The 15,423-nt window shown below is 35.5% G+C and overlaps 1 protein-coding gene across 1 annotated transcript; it reads right to left on the bottom strand.

The window, feature by feature from the left end:
• Positions 1–295: 295 nt before the first annotated feature.
• LOC129799136 (protein TRC8 homolog) lies at positions 296–14,441 on the bottom strand. Its single transcript, XM_055842803.1, has 7 exons — positions 14,039–14,441; positions 6,477–6,753; positions 5,551–6,385; positions 5,288–5,462; positions 1,089–1,270; positions 785–997; positions 296–697 (listed from the first exon to the last, which is right to left on the bottom strand). Exons 1-7 carry the CDS (start codon positions 14,307–14,309, stop codon positions 635–637), a joined length of 2,016 nt encoding a protein of 671 aa, XP_055698778.1. The 5' UTR covers positions 14,310–14,441; the 3' UTR covers positions 296–634.
• Between the last annotated feature and the right edge of the window lie 982 nt (positions 14,442–15,423).

Consider the following 15,423-nt stretch of genomic DNA (forward strand, 5'->3'; position numbering starts at 1 on the left):
GGACGTGGCTTAATTTTTTTGGGGGCAAGGCACCTTCAACCTCAATCACAATTCAATCTGTAGATCTGATTCATCCGGGAAGTGCCATTATAATCTTCTAATTGAACATTCTGAATGCGAGATAGAGAGAATAGAGTTAGATGGCCACAACTCCAAAAGGGGCGTGGCCTAAATTTATTTTCGAATGAGCTTTGCCCAGAAAGTCCAATACTATCTCCCTGAAAAAAATAAGATTAAAAAAGAAAAAAACTTATGCTCATTTGAAGGGGTCCCAAAAAAATAACGCTATAAAATCTTATTTATCTTTCACTCTCTTCAGCTTGTTTTTTGCTCAAACATCTTTTGCACTATTCGAGTGCAAATATTGTTTTTTTTTTTTTTCTTAAAAGAGACTTGTGTTGCTTCACAACAGAAAATAAAACCTAATAAAAAAAATGTAAGTCGCTTTGCAGTGTTTTTCCCCCATCTTAAACCTGAAGAATGTGAATAAATATCTACTAAATTCTTATGACGATTGTAAATTGTTTTACACTTAATTTTTTTCCTAATTTCTCCATCTTTTCTCACCCTTTTCTCTTTTTATCTTCTTGTCCCTATTCTCTAATGTCTCTTTTATTTATTTTTTTTATTTAACCTATTCTACGGGTGATGGATTTAAGGTACGCTCACTTGATGCTTCATCTGTTGCATTTGAACTCTAAATCAGCGTCATTTCCAAATGGAAAACACAAAAATAAATACCAAATTCTGGAAAATCCTAAATATAATTCAATTTGCTACTCACTGTATTTGCTGAACTCGATGATGCACTTTGATCAGCATTTGCTGGCCTCTCCTCTGGCTGAATTTCTTCAGGGCACTTCTCACCCTGCTTCGGATCCTGATTCATGATGATTTCATGGCAGAGAGGACACCTGTCCTGCACATACAGCCACTTCCGCAAGCAAACCCCATGGAAATAGTGTTTGCATCGCGTTATCTTGGCCGAAGTCATTTCCTGCAAGAGAAAATCCACCCCAAAAACAAAAAATTCAACCAATTGCCCTAGAACTCCTGCCAATTCACTTCAATATATCTCTCTCTCTAACCTGATAGCAAATGGCACAGACATCTTCAAAGGCGACCAATTGTTCAGTCGTAGCCTCCGGAAGAGAGGAAATCTTGTGAACAGCCGTTCGTCTCTTCATGAAAACTGCCCAACCCGCTCTCGCTTCGCACCAAATATTGAAATACGCATGAATGCACATCATCAGTGCTCTAATTGCACCACCTAAAAAAAAAACAATTATACCAGAGTGAAAATTGTTACGAAATGGAAGGAAAAATTGCGTGAGATCGAGTTGATTGGCGATTGAAAATCAATTTGTAGATAAAAATTTACTGAGTTATTTTACCGAGCATTTTAAACGCTTCCTGCCAATTTATTTAGATAATTAATTTTACCATTAGACCCATTAGACAGTGGTTAAATTGAGCATACAGCGCTACGAGTGGACATGTGGCGAAGTTAAAATGTCTTGAGAACTCCTGAAGGATAATACTGTATTTGCAACGTCTGCCGCTGACTTACTTCTCACTCTTCAAAAAACTGCTAGAGTACAATGAGTAAGGGAAATTTCTAACTGGGCTAGTGATTTTATATGCGATTTTCCGCCAGTAAGTGATTTTTTTCGCTTTAGGCTATAATTCTAGCGACCAACTCATATACAGTGTCAATAATTAATCAAATAATAAATCGTTGCATTTCAAACAGTTTGTCGCCCGAATTTATCTCTAATTCGGGTGACATTTGGGTCTCAAATGCCCGAATTTGAGAGAGTCTATTGTACCTCCAAAACATTTTCAAAAATGAGCGAAATCGTCAGGGCCAATTTTTTGCAAAGTTAGAAAAACCTCATTTTTGGCCTATTTTTGGAGGATAGGGAACGCATGAAAGGGGAGGGGGGAAAATAAAGAGGTTGAGTTCGAGATAAGGTCATTTGAGGAGGGGTCATTGAAGACCGGAAGTTGATATCTCTTACCGTTTGAATTTTATATGGGTCAAAAGACTCAAAAAGTACGAATAACAGTATTTTTAAAATAGAGCTATTACCGTTACTTTCCCGATCCATCACCGATTATGACCGATGCAATCGGGTTCACAATTACAATATCTTTCAAAAAAGTCCAAATTTAACCAAATCCGTTGAAAATTAGGCCCTCCAGGATGGTTGACCTTTGACTTTCAATAATTCAAGATGGTGATTTTTCCGGTGATAGGTGTCTTTTCGCGCACAACTAATCGAATGTCATTATAATTTAATATATTGGCGCGAAATAATTTGTCAAGTATCTTAGCAACCAATCTCATTGATCAGCAGCCATCACTTTTGATTTCCCTCCAATTCCCTCTTATCAATATTATTAACGGATGATCTTCTACCAGCTGATCAAGTATATAAGGGAGTGCACTGACCCAATTCGATCTCTTTCCCTTTTTTCTACCATTGCCTCTTATCATTTTATCCAGTAGTTTTTATCTGTGCTCATTGCCAATAAATTTCTTCATAAATTAATTTAAATCAGAATCTCAAGTTTACAGTTAATTAGTGAATAAATTGTTGAATTATATTGAAGATAGTGAGTGTTTCTTTGGTCAGTGAGAAAGTGAGGAAAGCCGAATCGTTTGACTTTGAAGAAGTCCTCTACCAGTCCAGTTTTTTGTCCCAGCAGGCACCATTGTATCTCATCGAGCAACCGTAGCCGTTGAAAAGAGCAAATGAAAATTTTGCTCCAACGAGCCCGGATGGAAGTATAGGCTCACACTAATCACAATTTATGCTATTCCAGGTATATTTCACGTCTCATTCACACGTCAGTATACATTCCATCTCACATCTCTTTCTTGCATATATACTTAAAGGTAATTATCCTGAATTCCCGTCCAGTGTCTAAGGACGAAATATTCAGCTGGATTGCCTCCAAAACATATCCAAAAATGAAGGAAATCGCCAGGGCTATTTTTTTGCAAAGTCAAAAATCATGTTTTTGGAGGGGATAAAAGGGGTGGGGGGTAATTTAAGTAAGTTAGTTCGATAGAGAATGTTGAGTTGTGGGGGGGGGGGGTCACCCAAGACCAGAAGTCAATATCTCTTACCGTTTGGCAGCCAGGATGGAGAGAAGTTGAAAAAAAAACACGATTGTTCCACCCTCTAACGGTGTTTTCTTTAATATGCGAAAAAAATTCTAAAACAATGTTTTCTAGGATAATTATGATCCAATAAAGTCGAAAAAACCATCCATTCTTCCTTATCTCTTTTAGTTTAGGCGCTAGGTAAGAAAATATAAAAAAATTTTCAAACTCTCTTTGCTTCTAAAATCCACATTTTTAGTTTTTTCAATTTTTTTTAAATAAAATATACAAAGTAGAATGACATATCTTTCAGTAAAAAATAAATTTATTTTAGTCAGGTAACTTTAAATCGGTACTTTTATGGAAATTGGAAATGAGTTTTTTTGCAGAAATATTTTTTGTTGCTTTTTCTCTGACCTGTCACACAAAACTGAGAATAGCAACAAAACGAAGAGTCAAAATGAGTTCAAACTTTCAAGAGATGTTTATAAGACTATTACCGAGGACACTGTAACACTTTTAAAGAAATAAAACCTTAATTGTCGCTGTAAATGTGATTTTTGTAAAGACCGCCTGGAGGCGGTCTTACCCGTTAGAGGGTTAAAACTGCTCTCTCTTGAAGTTCGAGCTGTTAAAAGCGGTGACAGCCAAAATCCCGAAAGCCAAAATCGCGAATATTCAAAATCCTGAAAGGGATGAAATTATGTGGAGGAAAATGTTTAGAATAATTTCCCAAGACACAGACTGCTATGACACTTTTAAGAATTCGGGATTTTGGTTTCCGGGATTTTGACCGGTAGGGTGGAATCACCACTTCTCGCCAGTGCCCCACTTCTCGCCACTTACATTGAAATCGCTATTTTTGCAATTTATGAAATAAATGAGTCGCAATTTTTTTGTATTATTTCTGCTTCTACGCATAGAATCGAAAAATAATAATTATTCGTTTTGGATTCACGATTTTGATCACTTTTTAGAGCAATATTTTAAGCAAGTGCATCGAATCCAACATCTCTTACCAAATGTACTAAGTGTCGTCAAATTTTCATCAGGCCAAAAATACCTATTTGGGTAAATAATTTGTCTATTGAATATTTAATTGCACTTGTGGAATACATAAAATTTGTATTTAGTCAATTAATATTTCATTTTATATTATTTTTGTATAAAAATTAGGCATGGCGAGAAGTGGTAATATTCTGGAATTGATTTTACCACCTGTCGCCATATCTTTTCAATAGGCGACGCTAACTTCACTTCGTACATTCTCAGTTGTCAAATCTGCATTGTTTACTTTGTGCAAAAGCCCCATAATTTGATTTCTCAAATGAAAGTGAAGAAAAATCATTTAAAGAGAGTAATAATAAAGTGATCACAAGGAAAGAGAAATGGTGAATGTATTCTTTTCATAGCATTGCCTAAAATAACCGAGTGTGGTTCTTTTCAAGTGGGTGGCGAGAAGTGGTTACAAATTTTATAAAACTGGCGAAAAGTGGTAAAAAGTGGCGACGAAATGGTTATTTTTGCATTATTAATAAAAATCAGTTTTTTAAGTGGTCCTGCGTTATGTTCTAAGATTATTGTTTTCACGTATCTAGAGCCAATACATCTAAGTAACTTTGTGTCAAATTTGACTTATCTTGTAACAAGGATTCAAAAGTTATGATTAAATGAATTTAATTTTTTCCTAAACATGGCGATAGCCGGTTATTCCACCCTAACCCGTTAACTCTTACCGGACCGCAGCATATGCTGCAAGCCAATTTCACAATTTTTAATCAAAAATATCTAAGCTCAGGAATTAATTGAGGTCCTACAAAAAATATCTTACATTTGGACATCCTTATAGTTTGTAATCATCCACAAGAATCGGATTTTTATCAGTTCTGAATAATTAAAAAACATTGTTTTTCATAGAATATTCATATGCTTCTTTGGGTACTACAGTCCCAAAAGAGACGAAAGAGTTAAAAGGACTCCAATTAACAAAATTCGGTGTTGCTTTTCAGTAAGGATCCTATTATTTTTTCCTTCAAAATTTCATTGTAATAACTCCCAAATTGAATGATCAATCTACATAAATATCAACTCTAATGGGATTGCATAAAAGGCAAAAAAAAATCACAAAGTTCATTGGCAAAAAGTAATTGCAGTAAAAAAAAGAGTTCAACTTACCAGACTCAAATAGTAAAATCCAGGCGCCGTTGAAGAAGAGAAATATGCCAAAGCAAAACTCCACGGAATTCCCAAAGGCTCTGATGTAGTACACGTAGTCATCGAGTTTTTCCCAGAAAGTCTGCCGTCTGGCATCCAGCAAGAAGAGTGTATAAGTGGCTAGACTCACGAGTACCTGTGGCAAGGACAGAAGTGAAATAGAGCGCAAAAATGGGCAATTGAGAGGAATTCACACGCAAGTAGTGTCTAGGGAGGGAGCTCACCTTAACAATCACTTCCACGGAAAATGCGGTCACAGCCAAGAGCCACGTGGATGGTGAATGTCGAGACCAGAGAATGCTTAGGAGAAAAACTGGCGCCACAAGGAGGAATAGACAGACAATGAGTGCCCTGGCATGCCTCTTGCGCGACGGATTCCTGGCAGCACTGAGTGACATCAACAGCGGAGCCACAATATTGTGGAGGAAGTGAAGAAGGGCCGTAACGAGAAGGCACAAATTCCGACATAGCCGGATAAATCTCTTGTCCGGCGACAGAGATGTCAGACCCGTCTGCAGGGCCAAGATGTAGAAGAGTATAGCAGATACTGTCCCAATGGACTTGTCCTCGTCATAGTCCTCAGACAGGAGGAACAGTTGAAACAACTTTCCCACGTAGTGGCAAATGAGGGAGACAATGCTAGTCATGCCAAGAACAGCTGTAACCGTCTCACAGCCGCTCACTAGCAAATTCTGGACAGTTGCCATGAAAGCCAGAGGAGCTTCTGTTGTCATAGCCAACGTCACAAGTTCCTCCACCAATCTTATGATCCAGAAAGCCCTCAAAACACACGGAACATTGAGCCTCTGCCACTCATTCTCCACCAGAGCTGACAGACCAAAACTTGTAGCAAAATTCTTGGCATGCTGGTAGCCATTGAAGAGGGTCTTAATCACGTCAAAAGACGAACTCCAAAGGGCAATCTTTGAGAGAACCAACGGGAGAATTGCGGCAAATGCTGGGGAATGTTTGATGAATGCCGGTGGAATTGATGGCAGCATAGTCAGGGAAAGTGGCATGAGGAAACTGAAGGGCAATACCTTCTGAATAATCTCATACCTAATACCCACCAAAAAAAAAAATTCCAAGGAATATCAGCTCAAAATCATCCACAAAATCCTCCCATTTTTCCCGAAAAAAAACCACTTACCTTGGTCCCGAATGAATATACGCAAAAATCGCCCCCATCATCCACTGTGCCAGCCAATGAGGGAGTATGGCAATGGCCATGCCTCCTGGATCCAACAATCTCACCACATTGAGTGACAGAATGTCCTCCAGGAGACTCGGACCCTCTCGTATGAGATTGAGGGCCGAAACATTGCTCCAGTACGATAAGAAAATCAATCCCACCGACAGGATGTACTTGTAGACAATGACCAAATGTCGAGTCCACAGCATAAAGACACATGATGCCATTAAACATCCTTTACGCCGAAGGAAAATTGGAATCAATTATCAAGACAATATAATTCTCTCTAAATAATATTTCTTTTATCGCAATTTAATGGACTGTGTCAATTCTTTTGTATTACTATTATTTTTTTTTAATAGCAAAATAAAGTACCCATCTCAAGGCCATTGCAAATGATCCATTAGTTTTTATTAATACAGAAATAAGCTATAAATAAAATTGCGTGAATGAATTTGATAATATATATAAAGTAATTATTTAGATTTACAAATTTTAACCCTCAAATTGTCGTTTTTTGAAAACATAAAGCTGAATTAGTATAGCAAATTTGACTGTAGTGCCACTGGTGATGATCACACGAACTTTCGATATTCAGAAAAGTGCAATTTTACAAGAAAACTCATGGAGCGCCAATGCCCTACGGCGTTATCACACTTGCACATTAAAATTTTAATGTGATTCACATTAATTGTCGCTTGTGAGCGTCCAAATATGTTATTTGTGTCTTTGAGTCACTTAATATTTGGGGTTTTTCTATTTATTGATAAAGTAGTGAACTTGGCCTGCAAAAATAAGTTTAAATTTACCTAAAGCATAAATATTTTTCACATTAAAAAATTAAAGAGAAAATCGCATTAATTTTTCGCATTAATGCAACAAATCAATTTATATCAAATTTTGCGGGCCAAGTCTACCTTTTTATCAACAAATAGATCAAATTTTGAATACAAAATGATTCAAACACACAAATTACACATTTGGACTCTCACCAGCGACAATTAATGTGAATTATATTAAAATTTTAATGTCCAAGTGTAATAACACAGCTAGACAGACTTATGGATTAATGGGAAACTGATAGCAATATAGTCGAATCATAATTTTAATTAAGACTAAGTCAAGCCGCTTCTTGGCTTAACCCTCTTTAAGGACGAGTGGCACACCGGTGTCTTCAAAACACGGATGCGAAACAACTTTAGAAAGATTCCGATATTAGATAAAACATAACTAATATTTCATCGAAATTGTCCGGTCAAGACATTTTTAATTACAGCTCAGGTCAGGGAACATGGAGGGAGGAGTGCGACTCATCGTTCTAAAGGTCTCGACCTCAGCTACAACATACTTATATTTAAAGAAAAAGCGTTAGTCTAGTTTTTGAAATAATCGAAACTGAAATTTCAAAAATCGATTTTTCGATTAATCGGACCTTCGATTAAGGGAATTAAGAAGATGACGCGAGAATTCGACGAGAATCCATTTAATGAAAAAAGTCAAAAACTTAAAACATATCTTTCTAAAAATGAACTTGTTCGTTAAATTATTTACTTTGGATTTAAGAGCCATTTTTCAAATGAGAAATATTTTCATCTACACGCTTTATTATTAATCTGCCATTATGTAATACTCCCTCAATCCCGAAAAAAAATCTTACGTTTGCTAGTCCATTTTGTATAAAAAAAATAGAACTTTTTTTACTTATTTCGGAACAGAGGGAGTATTATTTTCCAAAAAAAAAACAAATATTTTGCACTTTAAATATGTATAAACATATACGAAAAAATTTAAGAAGCTGGGTCATTTCTTTGTCTTCCCAAACAAAAAATCTAACTTATGACTTGATTATTGACGATTAATGACCTATTAGGTTCTCAAAAAAAATTAAGTTGCTTGCTATGTGATTTTGAAACCTTCGGGAACTGGGCTAAACCTTTAATCTGAAGACCGCTTTATAGATCACACAATATAGATCGCCCAAAATAGCTTGATTTTCAGGCAAAAAATGCTTATAGACTGAAGGGGAATTCAGTAACACTCTGGCAATGCCATATGACCAATTGGGTTCGAATCTTAGGAGAGCTTTTTCGAAAATGCGATTCTGTAGCCATGACATTACCATTTCAGCTCACGTGGCATTGTCAGAAGATACATATTTGAGATTTCTGACAATTAAAATGACAATGAATGTTGTTAAACAAATCAACTAAGACGTACTGTATTTTCATAAAATCATCAAGTAAAGGGATTTCATTAAAAATTCAATGAATTGCATTTTCGAACTCATATGATATGACAAAAAAAAGCTCGAATAGCTGTCAAGTTTCGAACTCACGCGTGACAATACCACGAAAATTACAGAATTCCCCTACTAGTTCATTACCTTTAAACTTTTAGTTTTTAGTTTAGTAATTTTTATTCTGTTAGTATTTAAAAAAAACATTGTATATAGTCCCTTAATTCTAATATGCTTGGGGCATGAATAAATTATTATTATTATTATAACTGGTTTTTAATTATTATAAGGAAATCCAAGACCTTTCTAACAAACCCAAACTTTCCCAATTCGGGTGAGAAATACGTTCTCTAAGCCTACATTATGCATTACATATTTGACCTTGAAAAGCCGCTAAAAGGAATTATTCAACATCATAAAGACGAATTTTCCGTCTAGGAAACCTCTAAAACATGGTTTTCGAATGGAAGAGGAGGGGTGGTGAAGAAATTAGGGGCATGATAGTGATCCCAGATCCCAGGGTTAACTTATAGGGGGGTCTCCTGAAGGTTCCAAGTTTGTATCTAAGAGTGATAACGGCCGGACAAAGACTGTGACGTTAAACAACTCAAAACTTTAGATTTCGAAAATTATTACTAAAAAATATCACTCTTATTAAAAAAAAGTCTTGAGCCATTTTCGCAATGTTTCTTTAGTGACCAATATCTCACGATATATAAATCGCATTAACCACTATATTTTCACTCGATAAAAAAGTCGGTACAACTCAAAATCTAAAATCGCTCTCCCACTGTGAGTTCAAGCAGTAAAAGTACCTGAGCTAGCCACTTCAGTTGCAAAAAATTTTTTATGTGATTGTAAAAAGACAAAGGTGTTCCTTACTATTTCGCCTCCTAAACCATCAACTCTTGAACAAACTTTGTATACGAGACTCGCTGATGAAATTGACGATTTTGAACAAATAAAAATTAGGGTCAATGAACGTTCTTCGCCGTCATAATAACATAAAACGTGTTACTTCTGATAAATTATAGTTGAATCTTTTTCTTTTCAATATTTTGACAATAAAAGCGTCTTTCTCTTTTATTGAATTTGTGGAGAAATTTGCTTGAGTTGGCAAGACACAACACTCTGACGATCTTGAATGAGGAATTAAATTATTAAAGAAGATGATAAAAACTCAAGAACATTAGGGAAGTATCATAAAATTGCTCGAGTATTACTAAAACCTTTTCGTAAGCACTTTTCTTGGTTTTTATGTCCGAGATATTACTACAAATACCCTTGAGGAAGGAACTTATGAAAATTAATACACTTGCCTATTTTATTGGTTTATGATTTATACAAAGAGCAAAGTTAAATTTGGAATCTATCAACTCCTTTTGCCTTCTCAATTGGGGAATGAAACTATTTCAGGAAGCGAAAAAAAAAACTAATTGGAAGGTAATGAACTCTATTTTGTGAATTCTTCTGAAAATGCTTAATTAGCATTTTTGGAAAATAAGGGAATACTTCTGGCTACATCTATATTCCAGTGCTAATTTAATGGAAAAACTTATTCAACCTGGCGGAAGTATATTATTAAACTTTGGTGGATTAAATGACTTCAGAAAGTTGGGTGCTAGTTCAAATATTTGTTCAGAATTAGGTGCTATATGGTGTTCTATTGAATGAATAATAAACCTTCAGTGTCGATTTACCTCTCGCTGTGAAAATTAGACTTCTTCCCATAAAGGTGTCTACACATTATGAGAAATTTCTATCAAAAATTAGCTTCAAGAGTCCTTCAAAAAAAAAAAATTCCCTGGTGAGATATTTTGACAAAAAGATGGGTTTTTGAAGAAAATTTGTTTAGAATATGTATGTAGGCAATTTTTCAAAAATCATATCCAATTCAAGGGAAATTCCATCAAAAATTTTTGAAAGAAATTAACCTCTAAACCTAAACACTATGAGAAATTTCTTTAATTTCCCCTATATTTGTAGGCAGAAACGTCAGAGTTTTTAAAAAAAGGCTATTTTTGACGAAAATTGCTTCTAGTGTGTAGACACCGTAATACACAAAAAAAATTCATCAGTCATTTTTGACACAATTTTTGAAAAGAACCATCACGATTCGAGATTGTTTCCACGAAAATTTGCTGTTTTCTGCTGGTGAAAATGGAAAAAGCATTTATGGAAGTTCTTTGGGATAATATTCAGTGAATTTTTGTGGAAAATTTCCCAAAAATGCGAAGGTAGTGTGTTTTTCTGGAGATGTCGTTCCTAATGGAATCAAATCCAGCCTTTGAAGGAACATTTCCTCTGATTTTTTTCTAGAAATTTTCTTAATTTACTGAATCTGTGTTCGCCTGCGGCGTTTTTCAGTAGTATAGGAGCTTCATACTCCATGAATTACAACTCTACAACAGTGTGATGGAAAGGAGGAGATTGACGGACTCTTTCGCATCTCTATTAACTTCCAGAATGCGCGAACATAATCTTAAAACTGTCTACAAATATTGTGTGATATTCACAGTTTGCTGTGAGGAAAAATTGTTTTTTCGCGATGATCTCAAAATCTTTTTAACAGTAGGATTTCGAGTGGAATTGTTCGAGAAATTACCCACTAAAGAGTGAGAATTTTTCAGATAGATCAATAGGAGTTCCCATTGAAATTTTCTTTTCTTGGAAAACATGGTAACTTCCTATGGATTTTCAATATAATTCCTAGAAAATCTAAGGGTAATTTCCATTATGTTTCTCTAGGATTTCCGACCGAAATTTCGATATTTACGCCAGGGTTTTTCTCTCTAAATCTCCGAAGATTTAAACCTTGGGAATTTGGGGTGAAATCTGTGGAGAAATAACCCCACTGAAATGCCTATATTTTCCAAAGAGATCCTTTTGAATTCTCTTGGAAAATTTCCTCGGGAAATTTGCCTGACTCCCAGAGAATACCCGATAAATTCAAGGGGAAATTTCCTCCTAGTGATTGGAAAAATTCCCTAGGCATTCCTGGAGGATTCCTTCAAATTTTCCGAGGAAAAATCTCCGAATGTTCCAGATTATCCTCGAAGATTTCTCAGAGAAATCGAAGAGAAAATTCTCCTTGGAAGGGGAAAATTCCTTTCGGAAATACATGAAAATTCCGTGGAGAGTTTAGAGGAAATCCTGGGGGGAAATTCTGTAAAAGTTAAGTTTATACTTGAGGCGAGATGGTTTTCTCGTTACAAAGTTCACGTAGAACATCGAATATTTTATAAGAATTTAGGGAAATTGAAGCAGCCGTGTGAGGGAGCACTATACATACGAGTCATCAACTCAGTAACAAAAAAGAAAAGGCTAAAGAGAGAAAAAAAATTAAAGAAAAAGAAGTAGGGTAAGTGTACCAAGTTTCGGCCAGCTTGCAATTTCGGCATCAAAATTCCATAAATTTTTAGTTTTTGCAAACTCCAGAGAATATACAATACAAAATAATAGCAAAAAATGTCCATTCTACGATCGAGATGATGTGAAGAAGACTTTGGAATAATTCGGGAAGGGTACGGACCTATGAGAACCAAGGTGGCCGAAATATGTCATCAAAGCTATATCTACTTTTATATTAATTTTAAAATGCATTAAGAATAATTTTAAAGAAAATAAAGACAATAAACTGTATACAAGGTTCCAAGCAACACTCCTTAAAAAGAAGTAACAAAAAATCAAATTTAAAAGTATTAAATTTCAAACTTAAGAATTTGGCCCTTGCAAGCAACTATGCCGAAATTTGGCACACTTACCCTACAGATAGGAAAAAAAAAATTAAAAAATAATCAAAAAGAAAAGCAAAAAATGTAGGGATTTTTCTAATGGTGTTTCCCAAGGATTTTACTTAAAATTATTTTCAACCATTTCCGGTCTTTTTCAAACAGCTCCCAGGGATTCCTTTGAGAAAAGTCCCCTAGTTTTTCCGACTCGTGGATTTTTCAGGGGAATTTACAGGGATATCCTTGGGAAAAATCTCTCAGTTTTATTCACCATTCTCGGGAAGTTCTCCGGGATTTCCTTAAGAAAAATCCCCGTTGTCCTGTGACATGTTACCGAGGATTACTTAAGGAGAGGTTGAGGGAACTTCTCTTCCAAGGTCCCTAGGAAGTTGCGTTAAATGACAATTAAGTGATAGTTTTTAGGTGATAGTTTTTTGGATCTTGTTGGGGAATGGCGCATATTTTTTTTAAAGGCTTCTTCAAAACTTCTTTCAAAACTAGAAATTTCTCTTTCAAAAATTTTTGAAATAATTCTTGATGAAATCAGTTCCAATGTGTAGACACCTTAAAGGCAAATGCACTGAGAATGTTCAAAAGCGGATATTCATCTACTTAATGTAAGTTTTTTTTATGGAGGAAATTTAATTTGAAGAAACTCGAGACGTAAAATAATTAAATCATGATAAAAAAAACATTGGCATATTTTTTCTAAAAAGTTTCCTCAGAGATTAGGTGTCTTCCATTCTGATATCGCAGACAAATGGTGAACAGATTATAAAATTGAAAAATCACTCGGGTGTTTATTTGTTTGTCTTTTTTCTTGCATCAGCAGATTTCTCATGTGTCTCTTCAATTGTGCGGCCTTCCACATAAATCACTTTATGGACAATTTAATAAGGAATTCTTGTGCAATTCCCTTCGGAGGGAAAAACGGGAGAGTAGCCAGAAATAAATGACTTGGGATTAAAGTGTCTTGGTAATTGAAATATTGGCTGGGAAGGAGGGCTTTTCCAGGACAATCTGAGCAAGAAGACACCCTTCTTGCATCAGAGTGTGTGCTGGAGATTTTCCCAGACACCGTCCAGACACGGATTCCCATGGACTTTTGAATGGTGTTGGTCTCGTGTCCCCCTTTTAGCGCAAAAGGTGTGTTAAAGTGAGGAGTTGTTGAAAAATCCTCTTGAATATTTAATGAGCACAATAGGTGATTGATCCACCAACAAAAGTGAGTCACAATTTCATCGACCGGAAACGAATTGAGTGGAATTGATGAGAAAAATTGAAATATTTGTCCTTGCTTTTGGATCAATTGGCCATGAAAATTTTGCAAAATATTCTCAACAAAAAAACTCTCTAACCTAAAGATGCCACTGAGGAGACAACCTACCGACCACATCCTCTCCCCAGGGCATCACTTAATCAACTGACTACCAGACAGTCCCCTGATCGGTCCGCAGAGCCTGATAAAATCGAATTTTCTGGAGTTTTTGACCTGTTTTGTGGGTTATGTTGACACAAAATATTTTCCCAAAATACAAGAAAAAAAAATTTACCGAGCAAACACATGAAGAACTTAATTGTGGTGATGGAGATGACTTTGTAGAATTCAATGTCCTCATCCATGCCACTTAGGGCATCGTGTGTGGCATTTTCCTGGGTGAAATTCTCAGCATTTGTCACTATTGTGAGATTTTCCACCACTGTTTGCTGGATTGCACTACTCGAAAGTCCCATTTGCATTTTGAGTATTTCGTCAATTACAAATAGCGGAGGGACTCTCATCAGTACATCGAAGATTTTCAGAAATTTCGTTCGCACCGACATTTCACTGTTTTTCTATGCACAATTTCACCATTAAATTTGTCCTCTTGGTGCTTCTTTTTCACTCAAAAACACTCCTCCTCGGCCCCAAAATACAATCGAATCTGTCACCCGTTCCACGGTCACACGACGGTGGCGACGTCACACGGAATTATTTGTAAAATTTTACGTTCGCTGCGCTGTGCAGTCATTTTTTACGTCATCGGTATACGATTTTATTACACGATAAAGTATTTTAATCCTCAAGAGTCAACTCAAGCGTTTTTATCATAAAATCTGAAAAATTATAATTTTTGTCAAAAATACCTAAATTTCTTATATAATCATAAATATTTTAAAAATATCAGGTGGCTGAAAAAATACAACAAGTTTGAGAGCCCATAGCTGTCAAACCGCTAGTACAGTGCTGTCTCCGCTGTCTCTCTATATGCACAGTTTGGGTACTTTTTTTGACAGTTCTCTCTCTGAATATGCACAACTTTTTTTGAAATTCCCAACGGTTTTTTCTTTCTTTTAATAAAAAAATCATTTTTTTATTGTTCTAGAATTTCCCGTGTTATTTTAAATATAATATGAGACAGAAAAAATAAAATTAAGAAAATTAAAAACAAGAAAAATTAGTTACCAAGAAAATAATTTTCTTTATTACTTTGTCAAAATGTAAACAAATTGATTTTGAATGCAACCGACACAAAAGCTGTGCATATAGAGAGTGTGCATATAGAGAGACAGTACTGTAATAGCGGTTTCATATTTTGCATAGTGGTATTATACAGTAGACCAGAGGTGTACAAGAAACCGTTAAAACCGAATTAACGTCAAAATAAGTTTGTTATAGTAGCGTTTTGACCATTGACTGACGTACATGTTTCATTTGACGTTAATTCGGTTTCAACGGTTTCTTGCACACCTCTGCAGTAGACTCTTTCAAATTCAGGCTTGGGACCGAAATGTCACCCGAATTAAAAAGAAATTCGGGCGCCAAACTGTTTGAAACGCAACGATTTTGTGTCCATCTGCATTCACATATTCAATTTTCATGCTCATATTTACTGAAAATTTTATGAAAACTCCTCAATAATGCAAAATTACATCATAACTAAGACAAACCATAGCA

The sequence above is a fragment of the Phlebotomus papatasi genome, chromosome 1, assembly GCF_024763615.1.
Source record: "Phlebotomus papatasi isolate M1 chromosome 1, Ppap_2.1, whole genome shotgun sequence".
Taxonomy (NCBI): domain Eukaryota; kingdom Metazoa; phylum Arthropoda; class Insecta; order Diptera; family Psychodidae; genus Phlebotomus; species Phlebotomus papatasi.

Coding starts and splice junctions, on each gene's coding strand:
- LOC129799136 (XM_055842803.1), bottom strand. CDS start 14,309: ATGTCGGTGCGAACGAAATTTCTGAAAATCTTCGATGTACTGATGAGA. Junction 998..1,088: donor TCTGTGCCATTTGCTATCAG/GTTAGAGAGAGA, acceptor TTTCTCTTGCAG/GAAATGACTTCGGCCAAGAT. Junction 698..784: donor CATCGAGTTCAGCAAATACA/GTGAGTAGCAAA, acceptor ACGCTGATTTAG/AGTTCAAATGCAACAGATGA.